This window comes from Salvia miltiorrhiza, chromosome 7 (genome assembly GCF_028751815.1).
Source record: "Salvia miltiorrhiza cultivar Shanhuang (shh) chromosome 7, IMPLAD_Smil_shh, whole genome shotgun sequence".
Lineage (NCBI taxonomy): Eukaryota > Viridiplantae > Streptophyta > Magnoliopsida > Lamiales > Lamiaceae > Salvia > Salvia miltiorrhiza.
The window spans coordinates 42,985,851-43,005,387 of NC_080393.1; the positions used below are offsets into that span (position 1 = coordinate 42,985,851).

The following is a 19,537-nucleotide window of genomic DNA, read 5'->3' on the forward strand; positions in this document are numbered from 1 at the left end:
ACAATTATCAATTCCCTTTAGAATTAAAATAAATGTGTTCTAGTTCAGGTAATAATTATCATCTCCCGATCTCAAATTAAAACCTATGATTATGCTAAATTGGTGATCAAGCAATAAAGCAAACAATTATAACAAGAACATAAAAAGGAATAATAATCTCAATTAATTGAATCAAACAGTCAGAAATTCAAATCATGTCTACTCCCTAAACCCTGGGAAAAAAGGATTTTAGCCAGACATAGACATATGACTAAAAATTAATATCTCAATAAAATAGAAAAACGTTCAACAATAAAACTGTAGTGAAATCGAGAATCTTCAGTTCTTGCTCTGGCTCCGTTCTCCGTCTCTCTCAGCTCTTAGGAAAAGAAAAATATGATAAAAGTGATAAAAGGTCATTTCACTATGTTTCTAGGGAGTATTTATATGCCATAGGTCTCAAAATATAGGTCAAAACCGTGTAGGATCGAAAAATAGCTGAAATAATAGAAAAATCGCGCAAAATCTGTGCTGTCATGAGGCCCGAGGCACGGCCGCGCGCCCAGCCCGCATGAGGCGCCGAATTCTCGACGAGGTTCTGACAGCTTTGCGCAGTAATTTGTTTTTGGCTCGTTATCCTTCATTCGAACTCCGAATTATGATCCGTTTGTGCGCACGAACTCATTTCGAGACGAACTAAAACTTGTATTTCAGCCAATTCTTCCAAATTCTACTTCATTATTTCTGAAAATTCGTTCATACAACAAGCAAGTGACAAGTTCTTGACCATAAACCAATATAAGCTCAAATAAACCATCAAACACACAAAATCCTCATAACTAAACATCAAATATGACACACCAAGAGGTAAAAATGCATGTTTATCACCCTGTAGTCCACACACATTCTCCATTCTTTCTCCTTCTTCTCAACCATTACAACGTTGGACAACCACACCGGGTATTGTACCTCCACAATATGGCCCGCTTGTAGCAAGGCCTTGACATGTTCCCTGATTACTGCATCTTTCTCTGGCCCAAAATGCCGTGTCTTTTGAATAACCGACTTATTTGTTGAATCAACATTTAGGCGACGCTCCGCTAGTGTCCGATCGATCCCTTTTCAATCAGCTATAGTAAAAGCAAACAGATCGGCGTTGCGTCGCAAGCATTCTATCATCTATTTCTCCAAGGCTGGAGGTATCTCGGTGCCCACGCGAGTGGTAAAATCTGTCTTTCCTGGGAATAATTCTACCAACATACACCTGTCGTCCGTTGAGGTCAGTGGTTGTTTATCTGGAGATCTCCCAATTTCTTCTATCTCAGCTCGTTCCGTTGTGTTCCCAGAAGTGTCCTCCATTCTAGCAATCTTCTCCGCTGGCCCTCCCTGGAAACTTTGTGCTCTCTTACTCCCGACCTGTGTCGTCAAACTTTTGACGAAATATTCTTTTGATATGATCTGATTCCTTTATACTTCCCCGACTCTGTCATTTTCAAGCGGGAACTTCATCTTTAGGTGGTACATGGAGATCACGGCTTGGAAGGCGTTCAACGCTGGCCACCCGATGATGATGTTGTAACTTGGTTTCGGAAAATCCACTACCAAGAATTTGAGAATGCGAGTCTGTGAAGCCCCTTCTTTTCTCCATGTCATGGGCAACTCTAAAGAGCCCAGCGACAAAATAGATTCCCCCGTGAAACCAAAAAGTGGATTACCCGTTGGCTTCAAGGTGGCGTCCAAAGCCATCGCTGTCAAACAATCCTTGTAGATTATATTTACAGTGCTTCCCGAATCGACCAATATACAGTGCACCGTGCAATTTGCTATGTCTGTGGAGAAAACCAAGGCATCATCCTGCGGGTGTACCAACTCGGCATGATCCTCTAGCCCAAATGAAATGTGTGGTTCTCGTGCAGCGCTGCGAATACTCATAACCTGACCAGGCAAACTGCCAGCCCTGCACGACTGGATAGTTTGCTTTTGCGCCCTATTAGATATAGGCCCATTTTCTTCCCCAATGATCATATGCACCTGTCTTTTTTCTTCGCGGTTCGGAGCAGCCCTACGATCATCCCCTTGATTCTCTTGTTCCCTTCCAGCTCTAGGATTATAATTGTTATCCTGTAAGTGTGGGGGTGGTGTTTATTTTATGAATTCATCAAGCTTGCCCTGTCTGACCAATATTTCCAATTGATTAGCAAATGCCCACAATATTCTATAGGGTGCCCATAATGATTGTGGTACTGACACAGCAATCTATTTGGTCCAAGTTTGGAAGCCCCCGCCGCAAAATCTCGTGGAGCCCTGAACCATGGTTCATTTTTTATTAAGTGGAAAATCTCCTATTGAGGTTTATTCAAAGGGGTTTAATCTGTGAGTCGGTTGACATTATTCACCCCTCTATAGGTTTGCTCATTACGAACAGGCTGGTATACCGGCTACGCTTCTCCTGACAGCACTCGGGGGGGGGGGGCAATCCCCTGTACAGTGCTCTCCCTTGATGACAGGTTGATTTATGCTTAATTTACTCTATTTTAAGGGTTTGAAGGTGCGTGTTTTAAGATAATCCTCTGGAAATTGGTGCGTTTTATGGTGTATTTTATGCTTTGTAGGAGATTTAGGCTTTCGAGATGGAAGAATGCAGTTTTGGAGAATTTTGGATGAATTTGGCGTTTTCTAGGTGTTCTGGTCTCCAGAGCAGAGAAACCGACATCTCCAGAGCAGAGAAATCACCATTCTTCTGGCGCCAGAGGAATCGAAGTGAGCGAGGAAGCGTAAGAGGAACCGAAGCGAGCGAGGAAGTGTCAGAGGAATCGAAGCGAGCGCGGAAGTGCCAGAGAAATCACTTCGCTGCTGGAATCATAAGTGCAGAGGAATCAAACGCCAGAGAAATCACCATTTCTCTGGAGTCAGAGAAATCAAGAAGTCAGTGTAGAGAAGTCATCACCAGAGGAGTCAATAGTCAGAGCAGCCAAGCAAAAGTTCATTACAGCGGAATCGAGAAGCCAGAGAAATTATCGTTCCTCTGGCGATACCAGAGAAATCGCCATTCCGCTGGCAACCCATTCCTCTGGTGATAGCAGAGAAATCGTCATTTCTCTAGCGCGACCCGTTTCTCGGGTAACATCCGTTCCTCTGGCGAGAAGCTGCGAATTCGGCAAGAGTGGGAGTATTTTCCGGAGTGCGCATCCAGCTGGAAAGTTACCTTATTTTACACGATTCAATTACCTTTAGAATTCTACTTTGCATGGTAACTTCCATGGTGATCCGAAGGAAATCTGAAGCTTATAAATAGGTCCTCTTTTGACCTATTCATCATCCCCGAACATCTGAACATTTATATTTTCAATTTTTTAGCTTTAGAATATTTTTAGCTTTTTAGTTTTCAAGGCTTGGATCAAGATCGAAGATTCAAGCCGCTACTTCAGTTTTCATTCGGTTTTTATACAATTCGTTTTTACAATTGCGTTCTTTTTAATTATGTTTATGTTTGATTTTATTATGTCTGGCTAGTTCTTTTATTCTGAACCTAGGGTTTGTACATAGCTAATTAAGTATGTGTTTTTGATTTGTTGATATCAATTTGCCTTCCAACTTATGATTCATGATTCCTGATGCTTATTCTATTGTGAATTATCTGATCAATGATTTACATGTCTAGCTGTTCAGTTTGAGTCTTGAATGCGATAATTGTTCAGCCGATTCAGGAATGCATGATATAGTGTTAGCCTTGAGTCTTGAATGCGATAGGTGAAGCTATAGGAAGCTATTCTTTATGTGCTATTTGGAGTTAATTGATTCATTGGAGTCTTGAATGCGAAAAGGGGTTAGTTAATCTACGTTCATAGATGTTCGTTAGAGAAGCTTGTGAATAATATAGTGATCTTTCATCAGGGTTGGATTAAAATTGGTAATTGAATCAATAAGTTAATAGCATGTAGTTGATTAGTGAAAGTACATCCCTAGGGTCGGAGTTTCCTTACGTTTGAGTTAGTTATCGTTATATGCTCTTTAGGTTTTATTTTATTAATTTTAGTTCGTAAATCACCTTCATCCTTGTTTTGCCTGTTTACTGTTTGAGTCTGTTTAGAAAATAGATAGAGTAATTTCGTTTTACAGTTTCTGTGGATACGATACTTTGCTTGCTATTTGCGTACTACAATTACACTGTTTAGTTACAGTTTTTGTCGCTATAAAAATAGTGATCAATTTTTTGGCGCCGTTGCCGGGGACTGTTAAGAAGTTGCTTTAATATTTTCGATAGGATTTTATAGTACTACAGGTTTTATTTGTTTTTATTTTTCTGTTCTAATTGTTAAAAGGTGTGTTTTTGTAGGTTGCGTATGAACACTAGATCTCAAGGAAATCCTCTTTTTGAGTTTGACCCTGAAATCGACAAGACTTTGCGCAATCTTAAGAAGCAGCAGAATCAAGTTGAGGATAATACGATGGCTACTCCAGAGAAAATCCAAATTCGAGCTCTGCAAGAACAGTTGAAGAAGCTGCTTGATGCACAGGAGACGAGAGAGGCTCAGAAACAACCAGCCATCAATGAAGCATTCATTCTGCAGTATGTGTATCAGGAACCTCCACGAGTGAACGTTAATAACTTTGAGCTGAAAACGGGTTTGATCACGATGGTCCAACAGAGCCAATATAGTGGACAAGCGATCGAAGACCCTAATGCGCACCTGGCGCATTTCCTGGAGCTGTGTAGCACGGTGAAGATGAATGGTGTCCCTGATGACATTATCCGTCTTCGTCTTTTTCCCTTTTCACTGCAGAATAAGGCGAAGTCGTGGTATCATACGCTATAGCTGGGAGATAATATCGTGTGGGAGGATTTGGCTCATGCGTTCCTACGCAAGTTTCATCCGCCTGGCCTTACGCTGAAATTGAAGATGGACATCGTGCAGTTTCAACAGTACGACGGAGAAAAGCTAGCGGAGACTTGGGAGCGGTATCAGGAGAAGCTCAGAAAATGCCCAGGCCATGGATTTGATGAGGGCACACTCGTGATAATGTTCTATAATGCCTGCGGGGGGAGCGTACAAGGATGCACATGGATACAGCTGCAGGTGGCTCCTTACTCCAGAAAAGTAGTTCTGACGCATGGAACATTATTGACAGTATGGCTTCTACGAGCTACCAATGGCCATCTGAGCGAGTACAATTGAAGAAGGTTGCAGCTGCTTCCAGTTCTGATCCTATGGCAGCAATGGTTACTCAACAGGCAGCGATGGCTACTCAATTGGCAGAGCTGACTACAAAAATTGGTGAATTGAATGGTGGACGTCATGAGCAAGCTGTAATAGACCCGTCAGACATGGAAGATGTCAATTTTGTGAATGACAGAAATTTTGGGAATTTCCAGCGAGGACAGCCAGGAATGTATGGCAGAGGTCCACAATTTCAGCAGGGTCAGCAGCAGTTCCAACCAGGAGCACGTCCTCATCCTAACCTTTCTTACGGAAATCCGAGCAATGCTTTGCAGCCTCCACCTGGATTCTCTGTATCTAGCGGAGGAGTTATAAATGAGCCGAAGAAAGCATCAGTGGAGGATATGATGCAGCAGATGTTAACAGAGATGTCTAGCATGAAGACAACTGTTAATTCAAGGATGACTAACTTGGAGTCTCAAGTGGGTAACATTGGGAATAATTTTTCATCACTGTCGAAGCAAGTACAGATTTTGGAGACTCAAGTTGGTCAGATTGCCAACCAAGCAGCTGCACAGCACAAGCCGGGCCACTTTCCTAGCAACACTGAGATCAATCCTAAAAATCAGTGTAATGCAATTCATCTAAGGAGCGGAACTCAATATCAAAATCATGCAGAGCAGAGGAATCACCATTCCTCTGCAGATCAGAGGAATCACCATTTCTCTACAGATCAGAGGAATCATACAGAGCAGAGGAATCACCATTCCTCTGCAGAACAGCGAGATCGTCCAGAGCAGCGGAATGACAAGGGAAAAGGCAAAGTAGTGGAGGATGACGATAATGACTTGGAAGAGCTTGCAGCGAAACAGACGCCTCTCCCTAAGAAGGATTCGTGCTCTTCTGCTGTTAAGGAGCCGGTTCTAACTCCTACGTTTCCCAGGCCAGAGTACAAGCCTGTAGCACCCTTCCCGAATAGCCTGGCAAAGCCGAAGATGGATCAGAAGTTAGCCAAGTTTATGGAGATGTTTTCAAAGCTTCACATCAACATTCATTTACTTGATGCTTTGAGAGTTATGCCAGGCTATGCCAAGTTCCTCAAGGATGCAGTCTCCAACAAGAGGAAGTTGGGGAAATATGGACGATTAATCTCTCAGATGAATGTAGTGCAGTGCTACAAAGGAAGCTACCATTGAAGCAAAAGGATCCTGGCAGCTTCACTATCGCTTGTGTGATTGGAGGGCAGAATATCTCCCGCATTCTTTGTGACTTAGGGGCAAGCATCAATTTGATGCCTCTCTCTATTTTCAACCGATTGGAGATCGGAGATATCAAGCCTACCTCAGTTGCATTGCAGATGGCAGATCGTTCCATCACATATCCCAAGGGAGTTGTGGAGGATGTTCTTGTGCAGGTGGAGCAGTTTATTTTTCCTGCGGACTTTGTGGTCTTGGACATGCCGGAGGACAAGAATACTCCATTGATTTTGGGGTGTCCATTCCTAGCTACCGGACGTGCGTTGATTGATGTACAGGATGGAGATCTCACATTTAGAGTCAATGATGAAAAATTGACTCTATCTATCTATGACGCTATGAGAAAACCAGCCGAGCCGCAGATGGATGAGTGCAACATGATTGAGTCTGTAGTGGATTTCCCTGCAGCCGTGAAGGATCCCTTGGAGGAGTGCATCACACGGTCCTTATATCCATATCCCAATCTAGACGAGGCGTGTGATGAGATCTTAGATTATATTGCAGAGCTGGAGGCCATAGAGAGACATCCCATCGATCATGTGCCTTACATGAATATTCACAAACCTGTTGATGGGGGAAGGAAGTCGGTGCAAAATGAAAAAGAAAAAGAATTCGGGCCAGCGTAATCATCCGGGCCAGCGGAATCATCCAGGCCAGCGGAATCATCCAGGCCAGCGGAATCATCCGGGCCAGCGGAATCATCCGGGCCAGAGGAATCAAGCAGACCAGCGGAATCAGCCAGGCCAGCGGCCGCACCCAAAATTGAGCTGAAGCCGCTTCCCGAGCACTTGAGATATCAATTCTTGGGTGAGATAGAAACTTTTCCGGTTATTGTATCTGCTTATCTATCTCCGTTGGAGTTGGAGAAGTTGATGCGAGTTTTAAGGAAATACAAGTCGGCTATAGGATGGTCTATTTCTGATATCAAAGGAATTAGTCCTTCTATTTGTATGCATCGTATTCTATTGGAGCAGGAATACAAGCCTAAGGTGCAGCCGCAGAGACGTTTGAATTCGGCTATGCAAGAAGTGGTGAGAAAGGAGGTGCTGAAATGGTTGGATGCCGGCATTATTTATGCTATTTCTGATAGTGAGTGGGTAAGCCCGACGCAAGTTGTCTCTAAGAAGGGAGGCATGACGGTGGTTAAAGATGAGAGAGATGAGCTCATAGCTACGAGGCTGGTCACAGGATGGCGCGTGTGCATTGATTACCGAGCTTTGAATGCAGCCACACGTAAGGATCACTTTCCTTTGCCATTTATTGATCAGATGCTTGACCGATTGGCAGGATACGAGTATTACTGCTTTCTGGATGGGTACTCGGGCTACAATCAAATCATGATAGCCCCGGAGGATCATCATAAGACCGCATTTACTTGTCCCTATGGCATCTTTGCTTTTAGGAGAATTTCTTTTGGTCTTTGCAATGCTCCTGCCACTTTCCAGCGCTGCATGATGGCGATTTTCCATGGGTTGATTGAAAATATCATGGAGGTATTTATGGACGATTTCTCTGTCTTTGGATCCTCCTTTGATAATTATCTGGACAATCTTGCTCAAGTGTTGCAGCGTTGTGAGGAGACGGCACTCGTGCTCAATTGGGAAAAGTGCCACTTCATGGTTCGTGAGGGCATTGTTTTGGGGCATAGGGTCTCTACCCAAGGATTGGAGGTGGACCGTGCTAAGATCTTGGCCATTGAAAAGTTGTCGCCGCCTACTTCTGTAAAATCAGTGCGGAGCTTCCTTGGGCATGCAGGATTTTATAGGCGCTTCATTAAAGATTTCTCCAAGCTGTCCAAACCACTATGTGCTTTGCTAGAGAAGGATGTGAAGTTTGTCTTCACCGATGAGTGCCTCGCCTCCTTTGAGAAGTTGAAAGCCGTGCTGATCTCTACACCAGTGTTGATCACGCCAGATTGGAGTGCTCCGTTTGAATTGATGTGCGATGCTAGCGATTGGGCCGTGGGAGCTGTGTTGGGGCAAAAGAGAGATAAGTTATTCAAGGTAATTTACTACACTAGTAAAACTTTGGATTCTGCTCAAAGGAATTACACAACCACAGAGAAGGAGCTGCTAGCTGTGGTGTATGCTTTTGATAAGTTCCGTTCTTATTTGATTGGAACTCATTCAATTGTCTACACTGATCATGCCGCCATCCGCTACTTGTTCACAAAGAAGGACTCCAAGCCCCGCTTGATTCGTTGGATCTTATTGCTGCAAGAGTTTGATATGGAGATCCGAGATCGAAAGGGATGTGAGAATGTGGTAGCTGACCACTTGTCTAGATTGGAGAATCCGATCGAATGAGATGATCCGAAGATGGCCATCAATGAGTCTTTTCCCGATGAGCAGATTTGGGCAGTGCTATTTAAGGATCCTTGGTATGCAAAGTATAGCAATTACTTGGTTATTGGAGCTCTTCCCAAGGGGTTGAACCACTATCAAAAGAAGAAGTTCCTCCATGATGTCAAGTTTTATTATTGGGAGGATCCTTACCTATACCGGAGGTGCGCCGATGGCTTCATTCGACGATGTGTTAGAGAGCATGAATGGCTGAAGATCATAGAGGAGTGCCATAGCTCGCCTAGTGGAGGTCACTTTGCTGCCAACCGCACTGCCATGAAAGTAAATCATAGTGGATTCTATTGGCCCTCAATTTTTGCAGATTGCCATGCTTTCGTGAAGTCTTGTGATCGATGCCAGCGCATGGGCAACATTACCAAGCGGGATGAGATGCCGCAAAACATCATTGTCGAGGTAGAGCTATTTGATGTTTGGGGAATTGACTTCATGGGTCCTTTCCCTCCTTCATGTGGTTTTTCCTACATATTGCTTGCTGTGGAGTATGTGTCTCGATGGGTGGAGGCGATCCCAACTACCACTAATGATTCAAAGGTAGTCATTAAATTCTTGCAAAAGAATATTTTGACTCGGTTCGGAGCACCGAGAGCGTTGCTTAGTGATGGGGGGTCGCACTTCAACAACAAGTTACTAGCAAGTGTGTTGGCGAAGTATGGAGTAAAGCACAAGGTGACGACTCCATATCATCCTCAAGCTAATGGGCAGGCAGAGTTGGCAAATCGAGAGATCAAGCAGATCTTGGAGAAGCGCGTCGCCAATAAGAAAGATTGGGCAAAGCACTTAGATGATGCTCTTTGGGCGTATCGCACTGCCTACAAAACTCCGATTGGTATGTCTCCCTATCAACTTGTTTTTGGCAAATCCTGTCATTTACCTGTTGAGATTGAGCACAAGGCATATTGGGCGATGAGGAGAATCAATTTGGAGTTCAAGGAGGTCGGTCATACAAGGCGAGATATGCTGACGGAGTTGGATGAGTGGAGGAATGAAGCTTACAAGAGTTCTCGTATCTACAAGGAAAGGGCGAAGAAGTTCCATGATTTGAACATCCGCACAAAGGAATTCAAGCCGGGACATGAGGTACTCTTGTATGATTCTAAGCTCCGACTATTTCCTGGCAAGCTGCAGTCTAGATGGAGAGGTCCTTACGTGGTTCACAAGAGCAATTGGAATGGGACCTATGAGTTGCTTGCGTCGAATGGGTCTACTTTCACTGTTAATGGCCATCGCCTCAAACCATACTTCAAAGCAAAGTTGGACCGCGACGTGGAAGTGGTCAACTTCGTCGATCCGTGATTGAAGGTATCGTCGAGCTCTAGACGTTAAATTAAGCACTTGTTGGGAGGTAACCCAACTGTTTTTCTTTGTTTTGTTTTTCTTTCTTTTAGTGTAGTTTTGTTTCTTTTTGTTTCTTTGTTTAGTTTGGGGCAGGTGTTTCTATGCCAGATTTCTGGTGGTCTTCATGTTCCAGCGCAGCCATTTTCCACGCTGCACATGTCCAGCGCAGCCATTTTCCATGCTGCACATGTCCAGCACAGCCATTTTCCTCGCTGCACCTATCCAGCGCAGCCATTTTCTTCGCTGCATCTATCCAGCGCGGCCACTCTTTACTCTGCCCAAGGCCGCAAACCCACATTTTCACCGCCTCTCACGATGGTTCAGCTTTTCATTGCCGATAATCAGGGACGTTTTCTACACTCTTCGTATTTCTTTTATGCCCTGAGGACATGGCATGTTTTAAGTGTGGGGGGTGTGTTGTTGCTTATATTTTTCAAAATTGGGCGAAATTGATTTTTCTATGCTTAGTTTTTTGTCTCGAATCTGGCTAATTTTTATGAATTTGTGGAAGAGAAGATGGTTTTCAATGTACATTTTGGGTTTGTGAATGAATGGAGGTTATTCTTGTTTTATTTTTGATATATGTTTCTTGTTTGTGCAAAGAATTATGAGTTTTGTTGCAACACTTTTGTAAGTTAGTAAAACGTGATTTGTCCGGTAGATGCTAGAAGGAGTGTTGTCATTGTGATTGCCTACGATCGTATCTAATCTGTGAAATTGTTGGACGAATTGCCAACTCTAAAAAAATTGCCAGCTCTGAAACATCTGGCCTGTTCTGAAATGCTGAGTCTCTGCTCCTCTAGTCTAACTATGAGCATGGGAAACCACGTGAAAAGGCTTTGGATTACATCCAAATGGTTTTATTTCATGAATTATGGCTCAACTATCGAAATCTCAAAGCACACAAAGTGTAAAAATTGGTGATATTGATTATAAAGGCGATCACATTAGGGAATTCACTTCTAGCGGAGAATTGGGTCTGATCGAATTACTTGCATTACTCTTTTGTTGCTTCATAAACTTTGAGTTACTTGCATGATCGAGAGATGTGTGTTGATGGTAAAGTTTTGAATTGACTTTGTGAATGTTTGAATGGGAATGAACATTGTTGAAATCAATCTCTTCCTAGGATTCATATAGATTTTGCTTGAGGACAAGCAAAAGGCTAAGTATGGGGGAGTTGATTTATGCTTAATTTACTCTATTTTTAAGGGTTTGAAGGTGCGTGTTTTAAGATAATCCTCTGGAAATTGATGCGTTTTATGGTGTATTTTATGCTTTGCAGGAGATTTAGGCTTTCGAGATGGAAGAATGCAGTTTTGGAGAATTTTGGATGAATTTCGCATTTTCTAGGTGTTCTGGTCTCCAGAGCAGAGAAACCGACATCTCCAGAGCAGAGAAATCACCATTCTTCTGGCGCCAGAGGAATCGAAGCGAGCGAGGAAGCGCCAGAGGAACCGAAGCGAGCGAGGAAGTGTCAGAGGAATCGAAGCGAGCGCGGAAGTGCCAGAGAAATCACTTCGCTGCTGGAATCATAAGTGCAGAGGAATCAAACGCCAGAGAAATCACCATTTCTCTGGAGTCAGCGAAATCAAGAAGCCAGTGTAGCGAAGTCATCACCAGAGGAGTCAATAGTCAGAGCAGCCAAGCAAAAGTTCATTACAGCGGAATCGAGAAGCCAGAGAAATCACCGTTCCTCTGGCGATACCAGAGAAATCGCCATTCCGCTGGCAACCCATTCCTCTGGCGATAACAGAGAAATCGTCATTTCTCTAGCGCGACCCGTTTCCCGGGTAACATCCGTTCCTCTGGCGAGAAGCTGCGAATTCGGCAAGAGTGGGAGTATTTTCCGGAGCGCGCATCCAGCTGGAAAGTTGTCTTATTTTACACGATTCAATTACCTTTAGAATTCTACTTTGCATGGTAACTTCCATGGTGATCCGAAGGAAATCTGAAGCTTATAAATAGGTCCTCTTTTGACCTATTCATCATCCCCGAACATCTGAACATTTATATTTTCAGTTTTTTTAGCTTTAGAATATTCTTAGCTTTTTAGTTTTCAAGGCTTGGATCAAGATCGACGATTCAAGCCGCTACTTCAGTTTTCATTCGGTTTTTATACAATTCGTTTTTACAATTGCGTTCTTTTTAATTATGTTTATGTTTGATTTTATTATGTCTGGCTAGTTCTTTTATTCTGAACCTAGGGTTTGTACATAGCTAATTAATTATGTGTTTTTGATTTGTTGATATCAATTTGCCTTCCAACTTATGATTCATGATTCCTGGTGCTTATTCTATTGTGAATTATCTGATCAATGATTTACATGTCTAGCTGTTCAGTTTGAGCCTTGAATGCGATAATTGTTCAGCCGATTCTGGAATGCATGATATAGTGTTAGCCTTGAGTCTTGAATGCGATAAGTGAAGCTATAGGAAGCTATTCTTTATGTGCTATTTGGAGTTAATTGATTCCTTGGAGTCTTGAATGCGAAAAGGGGTTAGTTAATCTACGTTCATAGGTGTTCGTTAGAGAAGCTTGTGAATAATATAGTGATCTTTCATCAGGGTTGGATTAAAATTGGTAATTGAATCAATAAGTTAATAGCATGTAGTTGATTAGTGAAAGTACATCCCTAGGGTCGGAGTTTCCTTACGTTTGAGTTAGTTATCGTTATATGCTCTTTAGCTTTTATTTTATTAATTTTAGTTCGTAAATCACCTTCATCCTTGTTTTGCCTGTTTACTGTTAGAGTCTGTTTAGAAAATAGATAAAGTAATTTCGTTTTACAGTCTCTGTGGATACGATACTTTGCTTGCTATTTGCGTACTACAATTACACTGTTTAGTTGCAGTTTTTGTCGCTGTAAAAATAGTGATCACGGGTGTCCGGTGTCTCAACCTTATTCTCCACCTTCTAGGGCTTGTTGCCACTGTATTCTGTCTTTCTAGCAGCCCTGGCTTCCCCCAGTTGTATATACCCAGGGAGCCGAGCTAAGATATCATCAAAGTCTCTTGGTTATTTTACCTACAGATTGTCGAAGAAAGCCCCAGGTCTTAGCCCTCGTACGAAAGCATAGCCCTTAATTTGAGATTCAGCTTTGGGCACTTCCAAAGATGCTTTAGTAAAACGAGCAGCAAACTCTTTCAAAGTCTCCGTGGGTTCCTGTTTTAAATCCTTTAATGACATAGCCGTCTTCGCAGCGCGTTTAGAACTAGTAAATTGGCACATGAAGGCATCATGTAATTGGTCAAAGGAATGGATAGAATCAGGCTCCAGAGCTCGAAACTATTGTTAGGTCATCCCCGTCAGCATGGTAGAACGTGATCACAGTTTCAAACTTGGCCATGTGTACCTCCGGGTCATCAGATCCATTGTATTCCATGTTAATGGGTTTATAGTGGCGAGGCAACGGATCTGCTAAGATATAATCTGAGAATGGACTTGCCCCCGTCCTAGCAGTAGTTTCAGGATAATACTGTTTGCGGCGGCTCTCGCCCTTGCCCTCCCTCGAGCAATGCTGACTAGCATGTTTGTGCCTACTTTCACTAGCTCTGCTGGCATGCTTGTTTTTCTCTAGGAGATGGTCACGCCGATCTTGGTGACTCGCAGCCCTGGAATGGGTAGAACCCTCATATCGCCCCCTTTTTCGTGAGACATCCTTAGTTTTCTCTTTTTCTTTCTCCTCAAGCACTCCCTCCAACTTTTGGAGGTGTCGTTGCATAGCTGAGACCCTCTCTTGCAAATGAGCTGGATCCTCCAGCGCTGGACCCTTCTCCCGCCTTTCAGTGACAGGTTTAGTCTGGCTAGAAGTATCCCCAACATCCTCAATACCCTCCATATCCCCTAGGAACAAAGGTCCTGGACGGCGCAGATCTCTGACTTTTTCAACTCTATTCCATTCAGCTACCTTTGCGGGAATGACAACGGTGCTTTTTATCAGAGGTGGTGGATTTCCTATCGGGAATCCCCTAGGAATGTTTTGAGCCGGCAGTTCTGAGGTCCCCAGCCCTGCCCCTGCTGGTAGCCCTAAATTCAGTGGTGGTGTAGATATTCCCAACACGTGTCTCATGTAGGTATAGCTCAGAAAAGATAGCATATGTTCAGTCATGGTAACGTTAACTAGCCCTGTTCCTTGTGCAGTTGAACCTTGCTCAGTTGGAGTCACTTGCAGCCCTGACAATATGGGTCTAAGTGGCCAAGTAGGTGTGGAATCTTCGACCCGAATTCTCTCATTGGTGACTGTAGACAATTAAATTTATCGTCGAATTAAATCGTGCCACGTGTATATTCATGAATTAAATATTCAATTATATTTTCTATTTTATTAAATAGGATTTTATTCCTAATTTAAATAGATATATAATTAATATTTAATATAATGGGCCTATTAGCACTCAAAAGCCATAAGGTCCATACATGGAGGCCCAAAGCCTATAAAGCCCATGAGGCCCATTTCTAAAGTCTATAAATAGAAGTGTTGGGTGCTCTTAAATGACATCTTGGAGGAGGGAAAGGTTGAAGAGCACAAGAATTCTCTCTAGTGTCGCAAGTGGAAGAAGTAGAGGATTCAAGTATTCTTCAAGCATTCAAGCATTCTTCAAATCTTCAAGAGTTCAAGAATTCAAGATCTTCAAAGCTTCAAGAGTTCAAGAATTCAAGATCTTCAAATCTTCAAGTGATCAAACCTTCAAATCTTCAAGTGATCAAGCATTCAAATCTTCAAGATCGAAAGCTTCAAGGCGTTCTTACAAAATTCTGAGGACGTTCTTCTCCAAATCAAATCAACTTCGACGTGCAATTCAAAATCATGACTGAAGACTGAAGTTGCCGACTGAAGCATCAGTCGAAGAATCAGTTTTGATAGATTACTTAATGCGAGCCACGTGGAATCAGCGGACTGATACTAAAGTCAAGTATCAGTTAAACATTCTTCCTCGGACTGAACCTCCAGCATTCAAAGGAAGTCACGTACTCCAGAAGTACAGCCGCATTAAATGCAGAGATCTCAGGATCGTCCTTTCTCTGCAGAGGTCATTCCTCTTTGGTGATTACCTTTTCAGAGATGTCGCATCTCCTGCTCTTCAACATAGCCGTTCTCACCAAACAAGGAACCTCGAAGATTGAAGCCTCAGCCCAAGTTCAAATTACTCTCTAACGGAAGAAATCTTGAAGACCTTCTCCGCCACCGGATCTATTCAAGACTTCTCCTATAAATAGCGCTCGAGGATCACTTCAATCTTCACCGATTCAACAACATAAGCTGAAACGCTGCCAAAATTGTTACTCAGCTAAAGCCCAGACTCTCCAAAGTTTGAATCGAAGATGAGAATCCAAAAGTCAAAAATCAGTCACTGCTGATTACATACATTCTCTTAGACCTTAGGCAAACCTTGTTTATCCAAAGCCTAGGTCAAACTAACTGCAAAGAACTTGTTCTTTGAAGTTTAATTGGCAAGTTTTCAAACCTTCATTCAACCTACTGAATTGAGTGTTTATGTTGTAAAGGAGTTTAGAAAGGTGTTCTATCTCCGTGAGGTCCTAGTGCCCAGTGTGTGCTAGGAGTGAGAAATCCAACAAGGTGTGTTGGTACTGAAGATTGGATCTTCGGTTGTTTCGGTTGTGTGCACCCGTAAGCACACGTTCAGGTTTGCAGTGCACCCGCAAGCACTTGCCCAGTGAAGTTGTTGGTCTGATCAACCGACCGTGGATGTAGGAAGTATTTTTCGAACCACGTAAAAATCTCTGTGTTATTTATAGCTTTCAGTATTTATATTATTACTTGTGTTCTTCTCTTCGTAAACTAAAAACTGATTAATCGCAAAGAGAAACCTAAAGACTGACAACGTGCTTAACTCACAGGCTATTAAGAAATAAAAGTTTTTCGCTGCGTGTGTTATCAGTCCAACTGATCTATCTTCTGATAGTCAGTAAGATTTATAACATCTCTGTTTATCAAACTCGACTGAAACCTTACATGTATCAGTTAAGGTCTTTGACTTAACTGATAACTCTTTACTGAAGAGTATTCAGTATCAGTCGTCAACCCTGTTTTGGTCAAAACTCTTTTCAGTAAATAGGTTGTTTGAGTTTGTGTTTGACATTTCGTTTTGACTATTTTAAAAGTAAAAAATAGCCTATAGGTGTATTCCCCCCTACACCTATTCGAGACCCTCCGCACCTAACAAAACCAGACTCGAGCAATCACAAGTTCGAGCGCAGCCAAGACTTGTCAGAGGATCGAGTCGCCTGGCCTACTCAGATGCAAGCAAATAGAAGATGTAACCAGCAATCTTTAAAGGGTGTACTCACAATGGCCCAGATCCGAGCGCACCCGAAATCTGATTAAAAGCCAATTGAGCCACCTGAAGTGCAAAGTAAACATCACTCCAAGTAAACATCACTCAAATAAGGTTGGCTGCTACCATATTTTGATGAACTGTCCAAAGATGGTCTTTAGTCCGGTTGGTGGAGATGTCAAGACTGAAAAAAAAATGACAATAGATTCAGAACTTTGCATATACCCAAAGCATCTCGTTTGGGGCAAAATCCACCGTGAAGTTGGTTGATAAGACTTCACCAATCTTGAATACATCGATGGAACAATGCAATGGTCTTTTGAAGATCGCCATCATCAAGTTCTTGCGGCCACCAACTGCAAGAAAACAAAGAAGCATAATTCAGACTTAGAAATTTGCATGTATTAAAAAGATGTGAATTCAAGATTTGGTCAAATGAAAAAAAGGGGGCAGGTTAAGTTTTCGTTTCAAGCACCACGTCTGCTCTGCTTAATACCCAGCGTTGCTCATTTCTTCTTTTCTTTAGCCCTGGCACGCGTAGTGCCTAAATCCCTTCCGAAGGACCTTGATGCTTTTATCCTTCACGTTTTTTTCCCAAAAATATTATATGAGCCCTTTCTCACGCCTCATGTTCCAGCGCTGACTAACCCGACATTGTCGGGTTCCCCTTTTACATATTTTCCTCTTCATCAATCAATATAAATTAATAGTTAGTAATGTAATATTTATTTACTAAAATTAAATCTTGAAATGATATTAACAACATATAAATTTAATAACAATGCATCTTTAAATAAGTCAATATATAGGAGAACGAATTTGTTTCCTAAAGTTTTATATAAAATTGATAAATGATATAAAACCAAGTCAATATAAATTAAAGCTTTATATAAATCAATACATATTAGGTTGTAATTAATTAGTCAAACATAGTATAATTAGTTTAATGTATATAGGGAAATAATCTTTAACAATTAAGAAAAGAGATTTATTTTAATATTTGAATTTGATATATTTTTTTTTCATAATATTCGGTCAAGGCTATAAATGTTAAAACGCATTTTAGTTAATGATACTTTATTAAAATATACAATTATATGTATACATAGTAAGTATGAAAAGATTTATCCTATATAATAATAGGGAGAAGATAATGGAGAATGCTAAATATTTTGAGAATATAGAATGCGTGAAAAAATAATGATTAAGTCTATGATTTCAATGAATAAATCAATGTATCGTATGAATAAGATTTTGGCATGGGTTCGAATCCTGAGAGGGGCGAGATTTTCACTATATTTACTGTATTTACTGAATACATCTGTTCATTAGTTATGCTGATCTGTTCGTAAAATTTATAGCTTTATTCGTTATTCTTCATTGTCTCGAAAAATATAATTCTCTATGGATCCTACTCCTATAATAATATATTATATATGTAATAATAAATTGCAAGATTCTTAAAATTACACTATGTTTTCTATATATACACACAACTACAAACAAAACAACACAAATATTGCCAATGCTTTGAATCGCCGTTATTATCATTTATGATATTTCCGTTAAAGTTATTACTTTATAAATTCTGCACACTGCTTGATAATAAATATGGTGGTAACGCAAGTAGAAAGGGATTGTAAGTTTAAAAGCATGAATTGCGAAATCAATGCCCACTTTTAATACAATAATTGAAGAATATACAGCATACCTGAAATTAATATCCTACCAAAGTACATTAAATTTCTTCTTCTTTTTTGCCCACCAACAATATTGGTTTCACATAAGCGCGTAACATTTATTATTCGTGAAATAAAAACTTGATCTAGAAAAGGCCAAATCTATAAAGTTTAATGGGGTTATTGCCATAAAATACATGAAGTTTGTAAATTTTCTGGTTTATATCATCACTTTTTTTTTGGCCAAAAAATACATGAATTTATACTTTATTTGTAATTATCCCATCATTTATAATTTTGGCCAAATTAAATCTGAGGTGGCAGTTAAATTGCCAATGTGGCAGCCAAAATTGCCAAATCACACATACACCCCCTCTCTCTCTCTCTCACTCAGACACACACAAACCCCCACCCCTTCTTCCTTCTCCGGCGACCGCAGCATCATCGCCGCCGCCGCCCTTAACCCCCTGTCTCTCTCTCTCTCACTCAGACACACACAAACCCCCACCCCTTCTTCCTTCTCCGGCGACATCGCCGCCGCCGCCCTTAACCCCCTGTCTCTCTCTCTCTATCAGACACACACACAAACCCACAGTCCAGAGCCTTAACGGCATCGAGGGCGTCTCGTTCCGGCTCATAATCAGCACCGAAATCGAGACGATTACGAAGGCGATGTTCCAAACGAGGTCTAAAATCACTATCGGCTTAGAGTAAGCCCAATCACTCTGCCGCTCCTCGATTTGATCGGTGGCTGCTTCTCGGACGCGGACAGAGGGCTCGCGCATGGCGCGGCTCCGGCTGCTGGCGCGAAGGAAGTTAGCGGCGCCGCGGAGGCTGGGTGGTCGGCGGAGGAAGCGGGGGCGGCGGCGGGCGCGGAAGATCTGGTCGGCGAGTAACGGCATTGTATCTACGGCGGCGGGGGACGGGGAGTCGGCGCTGGACGACATCGTTTTGTTGGCCGGAGAGCGGGGGGGGGAGGAGGTGTGCTACTGAGTGGGGGGAGGGGGATGGTCTGTGGGGGAAGGGGGGTTGGGGAAGTGTGCGTGTGTTTGTGTGTGTCTGAGTGTGTGTGAGAGAGAGAGAGAGGGGGGGGTGTATGTGTGATTTGGCAATTTTGGCTGCCACATTGGCAATTTAACTTCCACCTCAAATTTAATTTGGACAAAATTATAAATAATGGGATAATTACAAATAAAGTATAAATTCATGTATTTTTTGGCCAAAAAAAAAAAGTGATGATATAAACCAGAAAATTTACAAACTTCATGTATTTTATGGCAATAACCTCAAGTTTAATTATGCTGTTAGGCTACAGTTATATAGAGGAACATTGTATTTTGTTACCACATTGTTCAGATGCACCATTGCATACCATATGCGTATTGACTTACTATTAAATCTGAAAGACAATACAGTTACACATTATAAAGTTTCTATCCAATTTTCATTATCTTATTATTTTTTAT

At 42.0% G+C, this 19,537-nt stretch overlaps 2 protein-coding genes across 2 annotated transcripts; one reads left to right on the plus strand and one right to left on the minus strand.

Moving 5' to 3' along the window:
• Positions 1–1,446: 1,446 nt before the first annotated feature.
• On the minus strand, positions 1,447–2,004 carry LOC130994247 (uncharacterized). The gene has a single exon (XM_057919285.1). It carries the CDS (start codon positions 2,002–2,004, stop codon positions 1,447–1,449), a length of 558 nt encoding a protein of 185 aa, XP_057775268.1.
• A 7,707-nt stretch (positions 2,005–9,711) lies between these two features.
• Positions 9,712–10,050, plus strand: LOC130994248 (uncharacterized). The gene has a single exon (XM_057919286.1). It carries the CDS (start codon positions 9,712–9,714, stop codon positions 10,048–10,050), a length of 339 nt encoding a protein of 112 aa, XP_057775269.1.
• Positions 10,051–19,537: the final 9,487 nt, after the last annotated feature.